Here is a 24,921-nt window from a genome sequence, read left to right on the forward strand (position 1 = left end):
TGAGGGCCTAGCCAGGTGGACCCTTGGACTAGTGTCCGATTTAGTCAACGTCTGATGCTGCCTCTACCTCCCAAAATATGCTTGTGAGGGTTGGAAGACCCTCTCAAACAGCCTGATAGGATGCAGGGGCTGCAGCAGGGAGATAAAAGGAAATCAGGGACTGCCTTGCACAAATAGAAGTGCTTTTCCCACTGGTACATTGTATCCAACACGGAGTAGATGTCCAACAACGTCTAACACAGGGGTGTCAAACTCATTTCATACAGAGGGCCGAAGTTAGCATTCAGGGCTGCGACTGAGGACCAGAAGTGATGTCATTAAGACGAAAGTGACATCATTAAGTAGCTAATGACCAGAAATCAGACCCTGTTCTCATATAGAAACTCATTAACTGCAAATGACAGAAGAGAAAGTATGCAAATCTTGGTCATATTTCAAGATTTGGGAAAGCTCAATTTTCATGTGGGCTGCCATTTCAGCTGTAACACCTCAGTAGTTGAGAGCCTGAGGGCACAATAAAAAGCTTCTGGGGGCTGCATCCAGCCCCCAGGCCTTATGTTTGACACCCCTGGTCTAACAGATTAGATGCTACTTGATAATCGTCTAATTCATGGCAGATGTGAACTTATGAAAAACTGAGGTCATGTTTGTCATGCTGGTTTTCACATCAGCTATTAGGTTTAGAAAATCATGAAATTGACTTTTCTGATATTTTTATTAATCTCATTGCTCATCTCCACTTTTTTGTTAGAATCTTCCATGGAGTCACTGTGAAAACCCCTGGAACACAGACCGCTGTTTCTCTAATTACAGTATAACAAATACCACCAATATGACAAGTGCTGTTCTGGAATTCTGGGAGTAAGCTGAAAAGAACCTTCATTCTTGTTCCTATGAATACGTGTGCATAGTTCATTTCTTAGTACGTGTGCAAAACCAGCAAAATTAGATAAGTTGATAGACTTTTTCTCTGATTTCAGGCGTAACATGCACCAAATGACAGATGGACTGGAAAAACCAGGCCAAATTCGTTGGCCATTAGCAATTACACTAGCAATTGCCTGGATTTTAGTGTATTTTTGCATCTGGAAAGGGGTAGGCTGGACAGGAAAGGTAAGAATATGTTTTGCAAACCCATATAGTCTTCCCTTCTGAATCAGTACACTATCTGAAAAATGTATTTAAGACAGACAGGTCTTACTGATACATTCTTCCCAAATACAGTCATTCTCTTTACCTGCAAATCCACTTATCTGCGAGGGACAGACTTGCTACCTGCCGCTCATTATCTGCACCTCTGTTCTCGTTATCCCCTATGCCTTCTGGAGGCTGCAGGGACCTTCAAAATGGCACCTGCGACCAGGGCAGACCCCTTTAAAATGGCTGGTGGAAGCTTCCGTCAGCCATTTTAAAGGTTCACATTGGTCATGGGTGCTATTCCGAAGGTCTCTACGGCCTCTGGAAGGTTTCTGCAGCATTCAGAGATACTGTGACACTTCCTGCTGCTCTCTTCTGGCTTTCTTAGGGTCTCTGATGGATTCTTCTTATGGCAGGCAAGGTACCCTTTCCCCTTGGGGACCCCTTGCTACGAAGTGGATCAGTGGTTTGTTATCTGCAAATTTGCTATTCACTAGGGTTTCCAGGAACCCTGGAGCACATATAATATGTGCTGATAATGAGAACTGACTGTATTTCTTTACTGTCAGTGATAGAGCCTTCTTTTTGTTCTTTTGGATACCTTTGTCAATTAATACTATATATGAACTGTCATTACATGAAAATTGAAATTTTGTTATTTGGGCACTTTGGGATGATACTTACGCTTTGACTGTAGGCATTTCCCCAAGGGATTCCCTGGGGGGAAGTGTGTAGAAAGGATAAGAGCAGAAATAATGGTACTGGGGTGCATAGAGCCCAGTTAGCACTGTTTGCACGGCTCCCACAGGGTGTGCGGGGCAGAGGCGGGAAAATCCTGGGAGCCCATTGTCTGGGATGGTGAGGCTGGCTGGCAAGCCCCTTGGCTGGTTTGAGCAAAGGCCAACTCAAGGCTTTGCCTGTGTGGGTCGGTGCTAGTCAGCTGCCTCGACCCTTCAGGTTTGGCCACGATAAGATAACCCAGTCTCCGACTGGGTGACACTTTGAGTCAGTATGTCACATCCATGGGGTCTGGGGGAGGCAGATGGCCAGGCCGTTTCCCCCAAAATGACTAGCAGCCAGCACACTTGTGGGGGTTCACCTCTTAGCTAGGTTTTCCCCACTGCAGGTTATTGTCGTTTAATTTTAATAAAGTTATCAATTCATGCCTCTCTCTGCACTCATTGGGGATGCCTGTGTAATTGACGAGTGTAATGCCTGTGTAATATGACGAGTAGAGTGTGCAGGTAGAACAAGGGAGCATGGAGCTTCTGGCACTACAAACTAGTGAGTGAGGAATTCTGTGGCCATGTGCCTAGAATGTAAGAAGGAAGGACAGAATACTATCATATTTCTCTCCCAAATTTTAGGTCTGTACAGCATTACAACAAACTGGATTTATTTATCCCTCAAGTCCACTGTTAGTCACGCTGAGAGAACGCAGCATAACCATTGTTCCTAGCACTGTATATCTCATTCTTTGTACTAGGTCGTATACTTCTCTGCCACATATCCGTATATCATGTTGCTTATCTTGTTCTTCCGTGGAGTAACACTACCTGGTGCAAGAGAAGGCATTTTATTCTATATAACTCCTAAGTTTGAGAAGCTCTCAAACTCTGAGGTAAGCATCTGAGTATTTAGCCTAAATAACCATGTGATTATTATTACTGTTGCTATCACAGGTGGGGCCTCAGCCTTGTTCTCAGATTCCCTGCGGATATGGAAAACAATGGATAAGCAAATGTATGGTTTTGGGCCCTTAAACCCTCCCAAGGCTACTTGAGCTGCACTCCCTGCAAGGTTTCATTGGTCCTCAGAATGCCTTTTAAATGCATTAAAAAAATCACTTCTGGTTTTCTTCCAAAAACTAGAAGTAGCTTTTTTGGGGGGGTCTCTAGGAGGCATTCTGTAGCCCGCAGCTGATGCGGTTGACCTCTGTGGGCTTCAAAAAGGAGGCGCTCCCGTGGCCTTCAGAAGGTTCACCTTGGGCCAAGTCTGGCTCAACATGGGTGCAGGGGAATGGCACTGAGCCAGATCCGCAGATGGAAAATCTGCAGATAAGTAGGCTCAATCTGTATACATTTATTATCATTGTAACCCTCTTTTCTCCACCAGTCTCTGATTGTGGGAGAAGTGGTGATAGAGCTGGTTTTTTTAAAGTGTAATGGATTTAATGAGATGGGAAACTGTATCAGAGCCCAAACTAAAGTGCAGTGATTCCAGTCCACTAGCTCTCATGCATCCTAAATGAATATTGAGCAGCACGCATGAGTAGGTAACAAAAGGGGGAAAGCAACATGGAGGACATAATTGCAAAAAGGGAAACAAACACGGAGATGCAAGAGGAATAATGACAGTGGATGTACAATTTTAAAAGTGAATTTTTACTCAACACAAAATAGAAGAGGATAGAGACCCACAAAGTTATTCACAGGTGAATGAAGATCAAGACCCTTCAGATCTGTCTGTGATTTTGAAGCTCTGAGATACAGCTGCAGGCCTTGGTTTCTGAATCCTGGTCCTGATACTGCTGTAGGACTTACACTATGAGAGCATAAGCCTACTACTCTCTCTTCCTCCACTGCTACTGCCCCAAAGATGGCTTGTTCTCCTCTGAATATTCTCTCTTCAAAATCATCTTTCAGTCTCCTCAGAATCTCTGGAGGCGCCATCTACAGCAACTTCCCAGGGTCAAAAACAATTGCCCCAGGTGTCCAATAGTGGGCTACACACACTCCATAGGGTTACACTATAATAGTCTCACTTGTTTGATAGTCTGAATAAGCTACTAAGTGTGACATATGTATATCTGTCTTTGATAACTAGGTTTGGCTGGATGCTGCCACACAGATCTTTTTCTCCTATGGCTTGGGTCTTGGCTCCCTGATTGCTCTTGGAAGTTATAACCCTTTCAACAACAATGTTTACAGGTAAAGCAGTTAATGTTCACTACTAACCTATCATCCTGGACGTTACAGATAAAGGAAGTGTGATTAAAGTTGCAGTATGAACAGTCTCTTAGAGATCCAAAAGAAATTATCCTCTCCCATTATGGTACAGCACAACACACTGTCATTCCAGTGAGCAACCCTCCAGGTGGGCAAAAGTATATCGGTTCATAAATATCCTGACAAGAATTCATGATTATTTCCAGGATCTATGAAATGTTAGTGGAGAAAGGAAGAATGGGGGAGTCAGGTTTGGGTGGCAAGCAGCCCCAAATCAGACCCTTGTAGGAGTATATAGAATAGTGGGAGAAGGTTTCAGGCGGGATGAAAGATTAAATGTGCCCCTTCTCCATCCTCGCTTCTCCAATCTTTTACCTACCCCCTTCACAGCCCTACAAGACTGATTAGAGCTCTTTATGGAAGCACTCTTGTTGCAGTATATTTTGTTGCAAGTTCCCATTTCTAATGTAAGAGTATCAAGCCAATGCCTCTTGCAAGTTCCTCAAAACACTTACGCAAAGATAGCTTACGATTGCTGTTCCTGGCTGACACTTCTTCAGCAGCCCTTAATTAGGTTTTAACTGAGTTTTTTCCCCCCTACAACTGTTTGAAAATAGTTAGGTAAGGATAAGCGTGGGTTAACTCAGAAGAGAGGGGAGAGAGGGATGGGCTGCCAGCTGTGCCTAGTTTCCTGCACCTGAGGTGACCCAGTGGGAAGAGAGAGGAAGACTGGTGGGAAATTTAAAGCAAGAACCAGAGTCAGAGAGGAGCGGAGGGCAAAGGTTTTAGGACACAGAGATGTTTTAACGAAAGGGGAGGGATTGTTTTTAGTGGAGTTTTTAATAATAATAATAATAATAATAATAATAATTAACTAACTAACTAACTAACTAACTAACTAACTAAGTATTTATATACCACCATTCTGGTCATTGGATTTCTCCTCTGACTTTATTCAAGGCGGTTTACATAGGCAGGCGTTTCTAAATCCCTCGAGGGGATTTTTACAATCATAGAGGTTCTCTCTTTCAAGAACCAACAACATTTCAGAATGGATCTTTCTGGTTTGGTCTCACTTCTGGCCTCCAGTTCTCCCACGCAGGCTGGCAAGCAGCTCCATCTCTCACATGGAGGGCAGCCAAGACGTTTCTTGCTCACACCAAGAGCAGGTGGAATCACTCAGCTGGGCTTGTCAGCTGCTTCAAGGTCTCGCCATCCTCAGCCGTTCAGGGACCTTCTGATGTTATCTTTGGGATAACAGAGGCTCTACCCTCTAGACCAGACCTCCTCCTGAGTTTTTAGGAGGGAGGTACATAGATTTTAGATATTGTAAGTTAAATTCCTGTAGTTTTATCTGTTGGGTAGATCTGGGTATGCTGTCCTTCTGTAAAACAGTGTGGCTTTCAGTTCCTGAACAATGGCAAAAAAAAAACAAAAAAAAAACAGCTGAGAAGATATTCTTAGTGAGCAGGGTAGGCAGATGCTCCAGAGGTGAGGGTACTACCATTGTTGTACCACTCTTTCCAAGTCTGAAACAGACAGAGCAGAAGTCTCTATTGGAGAGACTACTGAAAATGGACAGCATAGATGCTTTCAGTGGGAAAGTCATGCTTCCAAAGCATGGGTACTTATAAGCAGGGATGGGAAAACCCAGCACTGCCTGAGCCAAACCTAGGTAAAACTGTTACATTTTGCAGAAACTGCAGCAGGTACAGCATCACGAGACCCAGACAATTTTTTGGAGTGCAAACAAAAACAAGTTACCTTTAGCTCCACACTCCTAGCCCATCTCTGAACATAGTGTACCCTGCTAGCTGCTGGTGTGGGAGCTCATGCGTGCCAAAAACGGCTTCCTGGATTAACGCAAAAGATTTTTTTGCAACGAGGAGGCGGCGCAACTCGTGTCAGCTGGCGCATGACTCAAGTTGTCGGAGTGGAATGCGAGTCATGAGTCAGGGGGTCTCTGACTCAAGTGTTTTTCAGAGTCTTCCATATGTGTATCTCACGAATCAGCAAAAATCACTCATTTTCGCGACTCGAGTCCGAGTCACTGACTCAAGTTCCCGTCCCTGCTTATTGGTGTCTAAACAAAAATACAAAAGGATTCCTGGACAAATAACAGTACCCTGAATGTCTCCTGGGTGTGCATCCAGGGGTTACCTGAGCTTGATTAAGTTGAACTGCTGTTTCCAGGACAGCAAAAGGGCTTCATTACAACCTAACTGAGATTCCTGGATGGACCCAAGGTGTGGCAGGGTATGTGTAGCACCTATCCTTATGTCATGTGGTAAGGAGACATGCTTAGGAGAGACCTTTTGGTAAGGGATTTGGAAAAACCGCCCAGCTAATCTGGCCACTGGGTAGTTAAGTTTATGGCCCAATCCTATCCAGGCCTTACGTGCGTTCCGTCGGTCCAAGGCCCATGTGCTCGTGCAGCAGTAGCTGTGAGCCAGGGCTGAATGAAATCAGCTAGCAGCTGCAGATGCACACCAATTACCTCCAGAGCCCCCACCAGAGCATATAAGACAGAGGAAGGGGCATTCCTAGGGACGGAGATCAGGGCCAACCAGGGATGTGTCAAGAGAGGGCTAAGGGCAGACAGTAGTGGTAGCAGTGGTGCTCCATTACCCAGGTACCCTCAATGAACATGTGAACAAAGGCTTGGAGATAAAATAGAAACTTAAGTAAATTTTAACAGTAACTTTTAACAGTAAATAAACTGCAGCAGGGTGCTAGCTAAAAAACTTCCATTGGAAGGGCCCATAATTGGGGGAAACAGAACTGGCCGTTACTTCCCCCATAATTAACAGGGTGGCAGGCCTGTGTGCATGCACGCCAGACCTCACCCCCAACCGGCAAGCAAAGCTGCCAACAGCCCTTGCTGCTCGCTCCCCAGGACCAGGTAAGTGGCTGCAGCATGTCAATCACGCCACCACAAATATCCTATGCTCCCAGTCCAGGCTAAACTCACTTCTTTGGGCCCACTTGGATTTATGCCAGCCGGTGCAAATCCAAGTAGGCTCATTGGAGGCAATGGCATAGTAGGTAAGCTTTTTATTTAACCTCTCTGTCACTGCCTTTTCCGGGTCAACCCATAGCGTGCAGTGCACACTGTGCCAGCACTGCTGCACATTCTGGACTGACCCAGGATAGGATTGGGTTGTCAGTTTATTGTTCAGGAGGATGTGTACTTGCAAATGAAATTATGCCAAGGTGGGGAGCCAAAATTTGCAAGACCTTAGAGAAGGCTGACACACGATGACCCTCCATAATTCAGCCTTCTGTTCCTATTAATTGCCCATCATCTTGATTAGGAGGCCATGCCTCAGCCCCTCCAAGGAAAAGTCATGGCTAACCTTCTGGAATGGCTGCTAAAGAACCAAGATGGAGTCATAAGACACTATGCATGGGAGGAGGAGTCATTGGCAACACAGCATGTTTAGGTGCAAGTCTCAGTGTGTGTGTGTGTGTGTGTGTGTGTGAAACCAAAATTTGACTTTGAATATACAGAGGAATTGTTCAATATTATAAACATTCTATAACACAGGCCAACACATGTCTTGTTATCGTACATGTTAGACCTATTGGATATATTTGGGGTGCTGAATCCAAAAATGGCATCAGTTTTGCCCGATTAGCTCTTGTTTTGTTGTTGTTAGCATCCTTCAGTCTTGGAAGACTATGGTATCGCACTCTGAATAGTGTTCTGGAACAGAGTGTCCTCTCCAGTGCGCAAAGCCTGGGTAAAGTAGATATGGAGTATAGACTGTTACCCATGCAGCAAATCCTCCCTCTTCACGTCGCTGAAATGCTCCAATGGAAAGGCAGAGGCCAATACGGTTGGTTCCAGCGGCGTCGTAGGAGTTGCCAGAACGTGACTGTGTTCAGCCATGAACTGCCTCAGGGACTCTGGCTCCGGATTTTGCCTCGAGGTTGACTCCTGAAGCCTTTTCCATAACTGGATGTAGCCGCAAGGCAGCGGAGGTTTGGGATCAGAGTTTTCCTTCTCTCAGATGAGCTGCCTTCCCAGGCTAATGAGTCCCATCTACCCGGTGGCTGTTCAGTCGCCTCTTACGACAAGTACAGCCAAACTGAGGGCCTATTCTTACTGCATAGCACCTTATATGCTGATTCAAGGAGCTTTCTGGTGACTTTTTCTTCTCTCTTTTTCAGGGATTCTATTATCGTATGCTGCATAAATTCTTGCACAAGCATGTTTGCTGGTTTTGTTATCTTCTCCATTGTTGGATTCATGGCTCATGTCACTAAACGGCCCATTGAAGATGTTGCAAAATCAGGTGGGCTACTTCTTAACAGTGCAGTGCATTATTGTTAGCCAATACATAGGACAGTTAGTTCTTTCTAAACATTGTGAGTTCTTTCTAAACATTGTGTGTCTTGTCTAATCTATCACTGTTCAGTTGCCCTGTCAAGCTAACTGATCACCTAATAATCCTTTGATTTGGGAACTCGGCCACACTAGACACTGTTCCAGAACCATCATTCTGAGCGCGATGCCATAGTCTTTCGGGACTGAAGGTTGCCAACGTGGAAACTCAATGGAAGCTGTCCCAACACTGGCTGCCTGATGAGCTGAGGAAGACAAGATCAGAGTCTTAAGATCAAAGAATTAAGTGATAATTCTATTTTAATTCCCTATATTTTGTAGATCAGTCATAGCTTCTGTCAAGTAATCAAGCTCCAATTCTCACTTCGTCTTATCAATCAGAGGGCAGAGCTTTTCAACTCTGAAAAGTTTCCTTTCTTGCTCAAGCAGGTCATTAGAAGCAACGCAGAGATTACAATGCAATGCAGAGTTTCCAGCCAGAGTTAACCTTTTATTGTCCTCTGTTCCATTTTACAAATGCTGTTGCAGCCTGGTTCTGTTTTGCATTTAGCAGATATCTGTTTTTTTCAACACCAGGATGGGATCCTCCTCTCCATTTGAAGCAAAGTCCCAGGCTACAATTCAATGCACTATTACTTCAGAATAACACCCATGGAAAGCAGTGGGGTCTACTTCTGAGTAAAAAGGGTTGCAAATATATGCAGCTGCATCTCTCTGCTGTGAATTGAATTGCACACTCTCAGTTATGTGCTATGGGTTGTATGTTGTATGTAGAGCTTCTGGCTTAACACACCAGACACCTTAAAGGTGGATTTGTTTAATGGTTCTTCTCATGTCCACCTTAAAGGTGGATTTGATTCATGGATCTCCTGCAGTGGTTCTCAACCTTTTTCACTTGCATATCCCTTGGTAGCCCATTTCCATAAATTGTACCCTTCATATTAGCAAAATGTTTGTAATTAATAATACAAGCCCTCATCTCCTCTATATGAAAGCCCAGACTTCATGTATTTATCACAGTGTTTTCTCTTTTTATCTGTTTGAAGAACAGAAGACTCTGCCTTTGCACTGTTTTGCACCAGAAGTGTGCTGAGAAATTCTGGGTGATTGATCACTTTCCATAGTACGTTTCAGCTTTTTTACTGTGCTGGTTTTCAATCACTGGTTCATACATGACTTGGTGACCAAAAACTAGCTATTGGTATGGCTTTCATAGCCAAATAGCTACCTCCTTTCCTGCCTTGCTGGCCCTGCAAAGCATTCTGGAGCAGGACCTGCCATTATGCCATTCTTTTTCAAGTACCCCTAAAGGTCCTGTTGAGTGCCCCTGGGAGTACATGAATCCCAGGCTGGGAACCACTGTTCTACAGGTATGTTATTTACAGTGCACAGATAGTGTTTACAAAAAGGTGGTGAAGACCAGAATTTAAAAATAAAAATGTATCTTATGATCTTTTACTATGTTTTTAATAAATTAGAGACTACAGTTCTTAGGTAACAATTAGTGGTATTTTTCAGGATCTGGCCTTGGGTAATATTAGTCAAAACTATAGTCAGACACTCCCCTAAGTTTAACCCCCGACTTATCCAAGGGCCATAGAAAATTCCGTGTTTTGATGCCCCGACTTATCTGTGAGAACAACTTATGGGTGGGTGTCTGCTTATGGGTAGTTTTATTTGCTGCCAGTGCCTTTGTGAGATCAGCAGCTTTTACCTCCATTTCTTCTCAGACCTATTTGCATGTTTAACAACCAACACAACTTTCACAGTAAGGAAAAGCACAGTGATTGTCATATGTAATAGATCTGGAAGGGGTCAAGAATGAATATTCTGCTGACCAAACTGACCATCTGCCAGCAGTTATGGTCTGGAAATACCGTTGAGTGACAATGCAGGCATAAGCAATGTCAAATAAAACTGATGGGAGGGGAAGACAGCCATCCACAATCAATGCTTGTCCCCCATGTTATTTATTGAATCCTGTGTCTACATTGCCATGTACTTTTGGTGGGTAGCTTTCTAGTTGCTATTTAATGTTTAGAGCAACTTGTCAGTAGGTGAGAACCCAAAAAGTCAATTTGGCCTAAAATGTTAATATTGAACAGAATGGGCATTCTATGGAATAACCTTGTATTGGTGACTTCTAATCAAATTTATATGGTTTATAAATATATGGCTTAAAATATAATACTGATAAAGTTTATTTAATGGGAACCTATTCAGAATCATTACTTTTGGAAATGTTAGTATTACATCTCGTGTCTGTGTTAAATAGTATATTGCCATTTTAAATATTTATCAGTCATATCAGAGGTTATGTATTTTGCATTATTTCCGCAGAGTCATAATTATTTTAGCAAAGTAATCAAAACAATCCCGACTGCCAAAATTTAACTGCATATCAGTGTTACTGTGAACAGAACGTAGATCAATGTAGTCAGGCAACTGATCAGTCAGCTGCATCCAAAATTGATAGAGTAATGCTCTGTTGTAAGTTTTATGGTAAGTTACCTTGAAAACAAGCATGTGAAGGCAAGATATAAATCTTATTAATAGTTTGAGATATAGTAGTCTTATGGCCCAACCCTGTGGGCCCGCAACCTGCGTTCTAACAGTACAGTGCGCTTTATGGTGGTTGCAAAATTGTGTGTGCTGTACAGCACAGCCTGGCTGCTGCCACAAACAGTGAACAGCAGCCTTCACAGGAGCCCTGGTACCGGTGCATTGGTGTGGGTGGAACAGAGTGAAAAGAGAGGTGTGTCGAGAGTGGGAAGGAGTGCATATTGGCAGCAACATTTCTGCCTATATTCTATCACTACAGGTGTTTGAAACCTCTAGTTATTTTGCTCAGAAGTAAGTCCATTGTGGTCACTAACACTTGAGCTGTAATCCTATCTTACTCATCGAACACAAACACTTCTACCTATCGCCCTTCCTGGCCTTGATCCACCTACCTGGGTCTAGTGGGATTGACACCACCAAAACCACTGGTGCAGGTCTAAAACCCCATCTGGCCAATGGAGGCTTGTCCCTGGGCAAGGGAACAAATGTTCCCTTACCTGGAAGAGACCTCTGGGACTGCCTCTTTCCACCACCACCACCACCAGAGGATGCAGTGTGTGTTCTGATGGCACAGCTCCATTGGCAGAGTTTGGCAGAGTAAGATCGAGCTGTTCTTGACTGTTAAAATACATTTGGCTAGCATAGCCAAGTTCAAAAAGTGATCATTCAAATGAGATGTGGGTTAAGCAGCTATTAAATTAGGTACTAGTCTCAGAAATAAACATTAGGAAAGGAAGGCAGCTTTCATACAGCAACTGTTCTGCCACAGATTCCATCTGCATTTCTCTGTTTGTTCAGTTATTAATGAAAATGGAAAAACTGTAGCTCAGTGATGGAGAACTTACTTTGCGCACATAAAGCCCTAGGTACAATCGCTTGCATTTTCAGTTGAAAAGCAGGGCTAAGACCAGTCTCCTTGAGAAACCCCTGTCAGTCACATTCAATAGGGTTATATTGACCAAAGATCTGAACTGATATAAAGAAGTGTCATATGTTGAACAAGGTTGTCAGGTCAGGCTCAAAGAAGAAGCAGGGCTAATATAAGCACTCTTCAAGCAAGTGGAGAGTTTTAACACCCCCAGATTCTTTTCCAGCTTAGAGCAAAATCAGAATTGGAGAAAATGACTAGCTTCCATCCTTCTCATCACTGCCAACCCTCTCTCCAACCCCCCCAAAAACACACCTGCTTGCCAGCTCCCACTACCCAAAATGTCTTCGCTTTCCTCATCAGTGGGATCATGGGACTGGTGTAACACAGAATGGAGAGGAGAAACATTTGTGTCGTCGTCGTCGTCCCCCCGGTGCTCTTTAATGGTGCACCAGAGTCAAAAGCCTGTGGGACCGCAGAAGAATGTGGTTCTCTCTAGGGCTGTCCCCTCCTTTTCTTTTCCTATGTGCAGTCACTGATGTTCCCACCACCACTTGTCAGGAGATGAAGGGAAAGACGGCATGGTGGGCTGTGGCTGGCAGGAAGGACTAAGAACAAAAAGGGCTGGCTTGGAGGAGCATTTTTCTGAGCTTTGGATTGGCTTGGAAAAAAAAATGATTCAAGTTCTACCCATTTGCGGACATAGACTCCGATCCTTTCCTAGTTAATCTGAGCTAACTTTAGAGAACTTCTGCTTTACCTGCACTTTCTCATTAGCATTCTCAAGATTGAATTCTGATATTAAAATATATGTTACTTCAGGCAACCGTGTGGTTCTGTTTTTGCCTTGAATTATCATTGGCATTTCTGGAACTGCTACTGTCAATGCTTGGCCTGATTAGCAGCTTCTTTGTTGTTTTTATTTTTTATTATTGTGCTATGAAATAAAATAAACAGAAATCAAAGTCATCAGTAAATCTGCAGTGCAAAATAGGGCAGTATATCTTTTATTTATTTATTCACATTTTTATACTGCCCTTTCTCCAAAGAGCTCAGGACCATGTACACAGCTGCTCCCCTCCTGACAATCTATGCATTATTTTGATCAACAGGACCCGGACTTGCATTTTTAGCCTATCCAGAAGCAGTGACACAGCTTCCGGTCTCGCCACTGTGGGCAATACTGTTCTTCTCCATGTTGCTGATGCTTGGAATTGACAGTCAGGTAATGAAGGCAGCATTAAAAAAAATATTACTATGGAAGACAAGTTTTCAATGTTTCATGACAGGTTTTTTTCTACAGCACGTGATCTCGCACTGTAAAATGCCATGGAGTAACAGGTAATTTCTGGGAACTCCTGACAAATCAGACATACAAACTAGGCGAAAATGATCTAAGTTTCCACAATGTGTGTCAGGACAACACATTAGTTTATCATTCTAAATGTGAACAAACTCTAAAAATTCAATAAATGGACATGCCATTCTAATCTCATTTGGGTAATTTGGCTTCAAATAGCCACAATTTGGCTATGTTTCTATTCTGTTACACAGACATGCTCTTGAGGTAAGGAAAAGGTACTGGAAACACCACATTCATGAGAATAAATGATAGAGAGGGTCTCTGCACTGGCAAACAGGCAGTGGAGATGCGGGAGAACCCGTGGACATTATATATCTGGACTTTCAGAAGGCGTTTGACACGGTCCCTCGCCAAAGGCTACTGAAAAAACTCCACAGTCAAGGAATTAGAGGACAGGTCCTCTCATGGATTGAGAACTGGTTGGAGGCCAGGAAGCAGAGAGTGGGTGTCAATGGGCAATTTTCACAATGGAGAGAGGTGAAAAGCGGTGTGCCCCAAGGATCTGTCCTGGGACCGGTGCTTTTCAACCTCTTCATAAATGACCTGGAGACAGGGTGTAGCAGTGAAGTGGCTAAGTTTGCAGACAACACCAAACTTTTCCGAGAGTTAAAGACCAGAAGTGATTGTGAGGAGCTCCAGAAGGATCTCTCCAGACTGGCAGAATGGGCAGCAAAATGGCAGATGCGCTTCAATGTCAGTAAGTGTAAAGTCATGCACATTGGGGCAAAAAATCAAAACTTTAGATATAGGCTGATGGGTTCTGAGCTGTCTGTGACAGATCAGGAGAGAGATCTTGGGGTGGTGGTGGACAGGTCGATGAAAGTGTCGACCCAATGTGCGGCGGCAGTGAAGAAGGCCAATTCTATGCTTGGGATCATTAAGAAGGGTATTGAGAACAAAACAGCTAGTATTATAATGCCGTTGTACAAATCTATGGTAAGGCCACACCTGGAGTATTGTGTCCAGTTCTAGTCGCCGCATCTCAAAAAAGACATAGTGGAAATGGAAAAGGTGCAAAAGAGAGCGACTAAGATGATTACGGGGCTGGGGCACCTTTCTTATGAGGAAAGGCTATGGTGTTTGGGCCTCTTCAGCCCAGTCTAGAAAAGAGACGCCTGAGGGGGGACATGATTGAGACATACAAAATTATGCAGGGGATGGACAGAGTGGATAGGGAGATGCTCTTTACACTCTTACATAACACCAGAACCAGGGGACATCCACTAAAATTGAGTGTTGGGAGAGTTAGTACAGACAAGACAAAATATTTCTTTACTCAGCGTGTGCACTCCCTGAGCCATTTGGTGCGCCATGGTGAGATACAGGAAGCTGGACTAGATGGGCCTATGGCCTGATCCAGTGGGGCTGTTCTTATGGATAGGACTGGGCCCTTATTCACCTACACCTAAATCCATTAGTTGTAGCAGGTTAACCAGGGTACAGAGGGAAGGCAGTGAACAGGTCTTAAAGTTCTTCTGTACATAGAAAGGCAAACAAAAGCACTTCTCCCTGTCCTTGGATCCTTGCCAATGACAGGATTGCAGTACCAATTAGCCTGTACATGATGGTATTCATAATTTCATTGCCTAAAATGTGTTTGCATCAATTTTATGTGCGATTCAGTAAAATGCTGCCCTCTCACTTGATCTCATGTTGATAGTTCTGTTTTTGGTTTATAAAAACAAGTTTTTGCAGTCCCTTTTCTCAGCCACACTGAGAATAGGATTAATGCTTCTACTTGCATCAACCTAAGTTCACCCCCGACATTGGTCATCAGAGAAAATTGCTCAGAGATGTAGTACTGAAAATGCTGAATTAAGCATAAAAAATTACAAGACATTTTCCTGTTGTGCTCCTTTAATATAGCATTTCTAAATGCTAAGCAGATGCATTCTTTCAAGTGAAGCATCCCTTTCAAAATACTTATTTGTATTTACTTCAAATGGACTGCAGGCTGTTATCCTGTTTCATGGAATGACAACTTTATAGTAATAAAAAAAACCTGTCCAGTGACTATCATGATATTGATTTTATTGTACATTAAAGGGGCCCTGGAAGTAATGTCACAACCAAAAGTGACATCATGCCTGGGTTTTAAAAAAAGTGAAAATTGGGGATAATCTGTCTCCTCCGCCCCAGCAGCTCACCACCCACTTGTTCTGCCACCTTCCCCTAGCTAGTGGCATAGCTAAGGCATTTATCTACTACCTGGGGTCAAAGATGATTTTGTAGCTCTTCCTCCATAACAAAATAAAATTTAATTAAGTAAATAAATAAAAAGTGTGCCCCTTATTGGTTAGAGACACTGTGCTGCGGTGAAGAGAGATGGTTATTCTCCCCTGATAAACATAAAAGGAGCACCACTTTTAAAAAATTACTCTTTACCCAGTTAGTAGGGGTAACTATATTATGATACATGGAAATGAGAGCTGACTTATATTAACACCTTATTGGTTCCATGCTATATCATAATAACATCTCATTAGCTCTCAGAAGAATCAGTCTCATCGGTCAGTTTTAAGTTAAAGAAATCCACTTTTGTTCCACAAGGCAGTTGTGTTTTCATTTTCTGGTTAACTTTAGATAGGCCATAACTGGCTATATCTTTAGATATGGCCATAACTTTAGATAGAATACAGATATCCCAATGCAGCTTGTTTCATTGCATTTTGCATTAGATTACCTTTCTAATGATATATAACATGATAGCATTATTTGTATGCTATCAAGGTTTTCACAATTTGGGCCACTAGTGCCAAGCTCAGCTTGTTCCCCCCTAAAACGTTGTCCCATGCAATTGCTACCCCTCTGCACCCCCTTATTTATGCCACTGAGGAGATGGCATAGATATAGGAGATGGCATCATGGCTAGATATAGAGGCCAGAGACCCAAATTCATATAACAGTTCAGCTACACAATTCACAGGGTGGCCTTGGGCAAATCATAGTTCTAACTTACATCACTGAGACAGTGTTCAAATAAAACAAGCACTTCTTCCAAAGCCCCTTAACTCATTAAGAACAGAAAGCCAGATAAAAAAATAATCAGTGCAAACAAACCTGATTCTTTAAAGCCAATTTAGTTTTGATATTACATGTGCAATTTATCAGAAACTACCACAAAATTTCATAATGGAACTCAAAAGGAACAAAAGAACATTACTTCTTTCATGATGCCTGAAATTCTTTAAAAACAACATTAATAATTCATTCTGAAGAAACTGCTGTGAATTTAATTGAGTCAAAAATATCCTCAACTGAGTAAGGCTTTAGCTTCCTGAAACTGTGGAGAAAAGAACACCAATATTTTTACAAACTATGTAGATATGTCTAAGGCAGCAGTTCCCAAACTGTGGGTCTTTGGCCTACCATAAGAACATAAGAACATAAGAACAGCCCCACTGGATCAGGCCATAGGCCCATCTAGTCCAGCTTCCTGTATCTCACAGCGGCCCACCAAATGCCCCAGGGAGCACACCAGATAACAAGAGACCTCATCCTGGTGCTCTCCCCTACATCTGGCATTCTGACTTAACCCATTCCTAAAATCAGGAGGTTGCGCATACACATCATGGCTTGTACCCCATAATGGATTTTTCCTCCAGAAACTCGTCCAATCCCCTTTTAAAGGCGTCTAGGCTAGACGCCAGCACCACATCCTGTGGCAAGGAGTTCCACAGACCGACCACGCGCTGAGTAAAGAAATATTTTCTTTTGTCTGCCCTAACCCGACCAACACTCAATTTTAGTGGATGTCCCCTGGTTCTGGTATTATGTGAGAGTGTAAAGAGCATCTCCCTATCCACTCTGTCCATCCCCTGCATAATTTTGTATGTCTCAATCATGTCCCCCCTCAAGCGTCTTTTTTCTAGGCTGAAGAGGCCCAAACGCCGTAGCCTTTCCTCATAAGGAAGGTGCCCCAGCCCCGTAATCATCTTAGTCGCTCTCTTTTGCACCTTTTCCATTTCCACTATGTCTTTTTTGAGATGCGGCGACCAGAACTGGACACAATACTCTAGGTGTGGCCTTACCATAGATTTGTACAACGGCATTATAATACTAACCGTTTTGTTCTCAATACCCTTCCTAATGATCCCAAGCATAGAATTGGCCTTCTTCACTGCCACCGCACATTGGGTCGACACTTTCATCGACCTGTCCACCACCACCCCAAGATCTCTCTCCTGATCTGTCACAGACAGCTCAGAACCCATCAGCCTATATCTAAAGTTTTGATTTTTTGCCCCAATGTGCATGACTTTACACTTACTGACATTGAAGCGCATCTGCCATTTTGCTGCCCATTCTGCCAGTCTGGAGAGATCCTTCTGGAGCTCCTCACAATCACTTCTGGTCTTTACCACTCGGAAAAGTTTGGTGTCGTCTGCAAACTTAGCCACTTCACTGCTCAACCCTGTCTCCAGGTCATTTATGAAGACCAGTGGGTCATGACCCAATTTTTGGTGGTTTGTGAAACTGACAGCAGATTAGTCTTTGTGCATCAAGAGTTAAACAACTTGCTACTTGGGTGGTGGGGAGCACTGCTGCCCCAAATCATTTTATAGCCACCGAGGCTTGAGCAATTGGAAAAGTGAAACTTTTTTTAGGTGGCTGATGCTAAAATGTTTGGGAGCCACTGGTCTAAGGACTTCAGAATTCTTTCATTTTTGTTGTCCTCTCCAACTGTTTCATCTACCAATCACTGTGAAATGTTTTCACCCCTCTTTCACCACAGTGAAGCTACTGAATATGGCTTCTCTATGACATATGATGCTCATCCCAGCTGTAACATGTTGAAATGCTCACCATTAATTGCTACCATTAACACTGCCTCCAGTAGCTGCCAGAAATGTGGGTATAGGGTGCAAACATTCAAACTGTGATGGCAGAACACAGTATGCTAAGTACTTCTGACTGCAAAGCAGTGATCACTTGCTCAGCATGGAGAGACAGCTTGCAGCGCCACATCCCCATATTCAATGAACTGTTTGGCCCTAAAGAAAAAACTGAAGTTCAAGTTCAAGTTTATTAGGTTGATCAGCACATAAGCCATACACCTATTTATCTAAATCTTAAAACCAGAGTATAAAATCACATAGAAACAAAATTTGGCTACATCCACAACACACTCTTTGCAAAGACTACTTAACAGTAATTTCAGTCTTAAAGACTCTGAAAACATAGAAAAATTATGTATCCATTTCTTTAAGAATCGATCTCTCCCTGCTGTATATTTTGGGCATTGGAAAAAGATATGCACCAGGGTGTCTAATTCAGTTAAGGGACAATCACAATAACGCTGCTCAGGAGGAATCCTTTGAAAACGACCCTTCATTTGTGCCGTTGGTAAAGCACTGCATCATGCAATCATATAAGCACACCTCAATTTGGGAACCGTCAGTACATAAAAATAAATGGGTAAAGAAAATTTAGTGGGAAATTTAATTCTGAAATAAGAAGGGGAGCGTTTACGCTCAGCCTCCCTTAGAAGTCAATCCCAATCTTGAATTAATAGCTTTTCAACAAGCAGTAAATGGCTTCTTCCACTGAATTTTTCTAGTGACTGTAGGCCCAGCTCACATGTTTTCATATTAATGTTGTTGTTCCATTTTACCCAGAAGTGTTCTTGTGCTGCTAGTTTTGTGAAAATAGGAAAATTTTCAGCAATTCTAAGTCTGTATTTAAATCCAATAGTAGCCAAATCAAGGTTGAAATCTTTGGAACTCCCAATTCCAACCGTGTAACTTCAGGGGCTATACATGGGGGTAAGGCTAAAAGCTTCCAAAAAAAGACTTGCTGGAGTCGTTCAAGCTGTTCTATTGGTCCCAAAAGCCAGTTTTAACATGCACGCAGTTTTAAACATGCTTGCAAAGGCATCAGTTTCACATGAGGCTCTAAATCATTAGGACATCTTATGTTTCTAAACTGAAGTTGGATCATCAGGAGTAAATTTAATTATTATATCAGAGACCTGCCCCACATCATACTAGATAAAGATCATGTCTTTCCAGTTTTTAAATTAAGAATATTTATATATCTCTTTTCAACAAAAAGCTCACAGTGGTTTACAGATAAAATTAAATAACTAAATCCCAACTCTCTAGATAGAGAACTCCCTATCCCAAAAAGGGTTCTCAATATAAAAAATTCAGAAGAACAGCAGCAAACAGCCACTAGACGACATTGTGCTACAGTGAAGGGCAGCTATTCTTCCCCCACTAAATATAAGAGGAAGTGCCACTTTGTCCAGTTTGCTAACTTTACTAAGAGTATGCCTAGTTAGCAGGGAAAATGTGTTCTGATATATTAATGAACATTGTCCTAGAAATAAACAACCTGTGCCTTACTCTGATTGCAGGATCAGTATACAGGAGTTACACCATTACTTATCTAATGTTAATCTTATCCAAGTAAACGCTTTGTGAACTTTTTGTTGAAAAGCGGTATATAAATACTGTTGTTGTTGTTGTTGTTGTTGTTGTATGTGTCAGACATCTTTTTTTAACTTGGTGAGGCGTATTTCATCTGCATGCACATGAAAAGCTGAAAGCCTTGGCGACAGAAACAAATGTTGTTGGTTTATTTTGTTTGTTACTTCTAATTTCACTTTCAGTTCTGTACTGTTGAAGGATTCATAACAGCTCTGGTGGATGAATTTCCAAAGTTGTTACGCAGTCGAAGAGAAATTTTCATTGCCATTGTTTGTGTTATTTCCTATCTGATAGGACTGTCTAATATTACTCAGGTAAGTCGTACATCAGGGCTTTAAGTTGTTATAGCTACATTTTCTACCAAACTGAACCGAGAAGTAAGAATTCTCTTGCATGTCTGTGAATTTCAGAGGAGAGATTTCAGCTTTACTTAAACCTTTAAACGTCAACATCCTCTAAAAGATATGGGATTAGTATAATGCATATGAGCAGGCGCTGCTTAACAGGGATATGTTCCCTGATCCCAATTGTTATGCGATCAGGTCATTAAATGAACATTCAGTCCAATCTATTGCCTTTGTTGTATAAACAGACACTCCCTGCCAGACACTAGCTGGCTGCACAAGCTACTGGAGATAGATTGTATCTTCTTTGCATTAAGAGCCTCTCTCTTGTGTAAACAGACACTCTGCTGCAGGCTATGGGAGAAGCAATTGCCTCATTAAGAGCATCTTTATTGTGCTTTGACCACCGTCATATTTGCAGTCTGTTAAGCGGTGCATGACTTTCATGAATTTACTGAAATCAAGATCTGTATAGGTCATAGCATGTGATATCTGTCAGTCTATTGGTTGGTCAGATATTGTATAATCGAAAAAGACATGATGGTGCTTAAAAAATAATGTAAATATACTTTTGTTGAAGGGGCAACATTTCTGCAAGCTTCATAACATTCTTTTCCTTAAAGAAAAGAATGTACATGTCCCAGAATGACTAATCCTGATGTACATGTAAATGACTTTTCCTGATGTACATGTCCCAGAATGAGTAATCACTCCTGAGCCACTTACTATATTGTTATAATTTTCCTTCTTCATCCATTCCTTCCACAGTTCCCAAAATTCTATGTTGCCAATTTGTAAGATCAAAATGCATGTTTTTTTGCCCAAGACTTTTTGTTCATTTAGAATTAGAGCTGACAGCAGGAATTTGGGGGGTGGGGGTTATATGCAGAATGCCCAGCAATGTGTAGTAGCTATATTTCCTAATAATAATTTCAGTATTTCACTATTGTGGCCCCAAAAATTACAGTTGGACCAATGGTTAATGATTGCTCATAGGTCCTAACTACTTTTCTAGTAATAAAACTACACTGAAATGGAAAAGGTCATACATAAGACAATATGAACGGAGCTCATGTTTATACATTATAGGGTGGACTCTATGTGTTCAAACTTTTCGACTATTACTCTGCAAGTGGAATGAGTCTCTTGTTTCTTGTGTTCTTTGAGTGTATATCCATATCCTGGTGCTATGGTAAGTGATGTTTTGCTATTGTCTTTATTTTTGAAAATAAAACCATCGAAATTATTCACCAAAGAAGGGGGTTAATAACCCATTTGCCAAAAATTAGAATAGTACATTTCTGCAATTTTCACATTATTCTTTATAAGCTATTGTCACATGCATTGCTGTAAAAGAATTTTGGGCTGTCTCAGGCATCGAAAGGGAAGATTTTTTTTAAGTGTTAACTTCTAAGGGCCCAATCTTAAACAGTGCGTGCCAGCTCACCACCAGGATGCACTGTTGCAAATGTGCCATAAAGCATGTTTGTGAGCCCTTAGCACTGGCCAAGTGCCAGTGGTACGCCGGTGCTCTGCCGCCCCGTGGTCGTCTGAACCCCTGGGCAGTGGAGATGTAGGTGGGGGTGTGGCAGGAGGTGTTCCTGGGTGGGGGGAGGCAGGGGAGGGTGGCAGGACTGGTGGAGCCCAGCTCCACCAGATCCTAAGCTCCATGTCGCTGTGGGGCCCGACACAGAGGCTGCCGTAGAATTGAGTAGCCCTAATGCAATTTTGTAGCTGCTAAAGTGGAATGATTTGGCACATGAATTTGCATTTTAATAACCCAATCCTAAACTGTATGATATAATGATATTTAGAAAGAAATGAAGCTGTGACCGCCATCCTGAAAACCAATTACGTAAGTTCCACTGAAGTTAATGAGATTTAAGCAGCTTAATTTTTCACCAAGATTGCAGTACAGATAATTATAATGGGCTGCTGGGCAGTTGTTCTACAGACAAAGAAGGAAATTGTAAAGATTCTGTGGTCGCTGTTCAGATGCAGAGTAGCTAATACATATTGTAATTACCTAAATGTTTTTCAAAAAAGTATTTTCATACTGATTCCAGAAGACCTTTAATAAGTCTCTTAAATTCTAGTGGCTCCATTATTGACTTTTTTGTTTTCTTTACCTTTTTGTTGAAGTATTATACTAAAGAATCAAATTGATGATTCTACTTCAAATTCTCATTCCAGAAAAGCTTTTTGTTTAGCGTACTGATGTGGCTTTTCTATGCTTTATTGGCCTTTTCAGATGACTTTTTTTTTCTGCATAAGATTATTACTGGTGTTGGACCCAGATAGTATTCCCCTGCTTTTTTGTTCCTAGAAAAATTGCACTCTGTCCGCAATGGTTGGCAACCTTCAGTCTCGAAAGACCATGGTATAAGCCTACAGCACCTGGTATTCCCAGGCGGTCTCCCATCCAAGTACTAACCAGGCCTGACCCTGCTTAGCTTCCAAGATCAGACAAGATTGGGCATGTGCAGGGTAACAGTTGCTGTCCGCAATGTTGAATCTGTTTCGCCATGCCCCATTCCTCTAACCCAGGGGTGTCCAAACTTTTATGAGTGAGGCAATACAACAATACTGTAATAAATAGTAATGATAAGAGCTTTGAGAGTTTTTCTGGAAGGCCTATGTTCTCTGACAGACAGACAGACAGACAGACAGACAGACAATTCACTTCAACCACATTAATTTATTTTTATCTCTCTGCTTTTTAGGTGTAAACAGATTTTATGACAATATCCAGGAGATGGTTGGGTACCGACCATGCATCTGGTGGAAGCTCTGCTGGTCTTTCTTTACTCCAATCATTGTGGCAGTAAGAAAAAATATATTTGTCATAATATTAAAAAAAAATAAAGTGCTTTTTGACTTATCAAGAGCTCGGACTTATCTCATCCCCCAGCCTGCTACATGGGACCCACTTTCATGAGCTTGGTGGGTGGATGAATGGCCACAGTTTTCTTTTCCCACCTATTGTTGGCTAGTTAGTATATGCTCCTATCGTCTCTCCTTCCAGTTCACTGGAAGGATAGAAGGGGCAGAATGAGAAGGGCAAGAATGTCATGGCAACAGCATACACTCAGTTTTGAAAGATGAAGGTAGAAGAAGGGGGAAGGCAGAGAACAAAGTGAGTGCAGTGAAAGGGGGGAGCAGGCAGATGAGTGGGATCTTGTGAAGATGGAGGACTTGGCCAAAGCATCTATTCCAAAGTCTAACAGCCCAGTTGTATATCCTGCCATGCTATAGCCTGTTGCTGTGCAAAGGAAGTGCATGATGCATTCTATGGGCCTGATAGGCCTGGAAAAGGTAAGAAAAATATTTTTTACCATCTCCTGGTGAGTAAAGACAAAACAATTCTGAAAGCACACTTGGATTGCAAAAGCTTTAAAGGGAGTGCAATAGGCTGAATGCAACTTCCCAAATTGGATGAGCTACATACCAAAATTAATATCTTGTTTCAACTGAGCTTCAGTTTGTTGGTGGTCCTCCAGTCTATCTCTGATGATAGTTGAGGTGTTTTTAACATTTTCACTATTTCACTATTTCACCTGCATCTGCTGAAAAGGATCTGATGATAAATCACCCCAGCAAAATTCCCTCAGTTTAACCCAAATTATGGGAGCATTGCAAGGACAGACTGGAGGAAGAACCGTGGAGGGGGAAAATCAAGATAAAAATAAAACAACAAAATCTTATAGTATGTCCTCTGTCTATATTTCATGACTCCTGGAGACAACTGAAGATATTCTGCGTTCATTGGCTATTTTTGCAGTTCTTTTCTCTTTTTTTTGTTACAAGCAAATATATTTTGACATACCTAGCAAGAAGGCAGAGAACACTACCTTGTCTATGGGTAGTTCTGTTGTGTGGCCAAACCGATAAGTACAGGATCACCAACTGCAGTATTACATATAATATGCTATGAAAAAATGGTAAATAGAAAACGAGAGTAGTAATAGTACTAGTAGGAGTAGTAGTTACATTATTGTCATTGTGCTACAGCACAACGAAATTGATGCACTTTTGAGATACAAGCATAAATAACTATATACAACAATCACAACAGTCACACTCCGCACACTCACCCACACATTCTATACAACATGCATCATAATATAAAAACAATATAAACAAGACCATGCGTTCAGACAAGACAAGACAAGATGCGTTCAGTTTCCTCTCCTGTTGTGAAAACTGAACGCATTCCACATGCGCTGCCTCCGACGCATCCTCAGCATCACCTGGCAGGACAAAGTTCCAAACAACACAGTCCTGGAACAAGCTGGAATCCCTAGCATGTATGCACTGCTGAAACAGAGACGCCTGTGTTGGCTCGGTCATGTCGTGAGAATGGATGATGGCCGGATCCCAAAGGATCTCCTCTACGGAGAACTCGTGCAAGGAAAGTGCCCTACAGGTAGACCACAGCTGTGATACATCTGCAAGAGGGATCTGAAGGCCTTAGGAGTGGACCTCAACAGGTGGGAAACCCTGGCCTCTGAGTGACTCGCTTGGAGGCAGGCTGTGCAGCATGGCCTATCCCAGTTTGAAGAAACACTTGGCCAACAGACCGAGGCAAAGAGGCAAAGAAGGAAGGCCCACAGCCAGGGAGACAGACCAGGGACAGACTGCACTTGCTCCCAATGTGGAAGGGATTGTCACTCCCGAATCGGCCTTTTCAGCCACACTAGACGCTGTGCCAGAACAACCATCCAGAGCACGATACCATAGTCTTTCGAGACTGAAGGTTGCCAACAACAAACAAGACCATATTGCCAGGAGCATGAAAACTATATTGCCTCTTTGGTAGTAATTTTAAGTTCCTTATTCAACATTATTACAGCTGTGGGATAAAAACTGTTCAAGGATTGTGTGGTGCATGCTCTAATAGTTCTGTATCGTCTACCCAAA

The 24,921-nt window shown here is 42.3% G+C and overlaps 1 protein-coding gene and 1 pseudogene across 1 annotated transcript in view; one reads left to right on the forward strand and one right to left on the reverse strand.

The window, feature by feature from the left end:
* Positions 1-24,921, forward strand: part of SLC6A1 (solute carrier family 6 member 1) — a 37,063-nt gene that overhangs the window by 7,226 nt on the left and 4,916 nt on the right. Inside the window, exons 4-12 of the mRNA XM_066618271.1 lie at positions 752-861; positions 981-1,113; positions 2,624-2,758; positions 3,964-4,067; positions 8,259-8,383; positions 12,976-13,088; positions 19,840-19,971; positions 21,091-21,193; positions 22,725-22,825. Of these exons, the coding sequence (XP_066474368.1) occupies positions 752-861; positions 981-1,113; positions 2,624-2,758; positions 3,964-4,067; positions 8,259-8,383; positions 12,976-13,088; positions 19,840-19,971; positions 21,091-21,193; positions 22,725-22,825 (1,056 nt within the window). The remainder of the gene's footprint in view (positions 1-751; positions 862-980; positions 1,114-2,623; positions 2,759-3,963; positions 4,068-8,258; positions 8,384-12,975; positions 13,089-19,839; positions 19,972-21,090; positions 21,194-22,724; positions 22,826-24,921) is intronic.
* LOC136643118 (5S ribosomal RNA) lies at positions 22,387-22,506 on the reverse strand (annotated as a pseudogene).

The sequence above is a fragment of the Tiliqua scincoides genome, chromosome 2 (assembly GCF_035046505.1).
Source record: "Tiliqua scincoides isolate rTilSci1 chromosome 2, rTilSci1.hap2, whole genome shotgun sequence".
NCBI lineage: Eukaryota > Metazoa > Chordata > Lepidosauria > Squamata > Scincidae > Tiliqua > Tiliqua scincoides.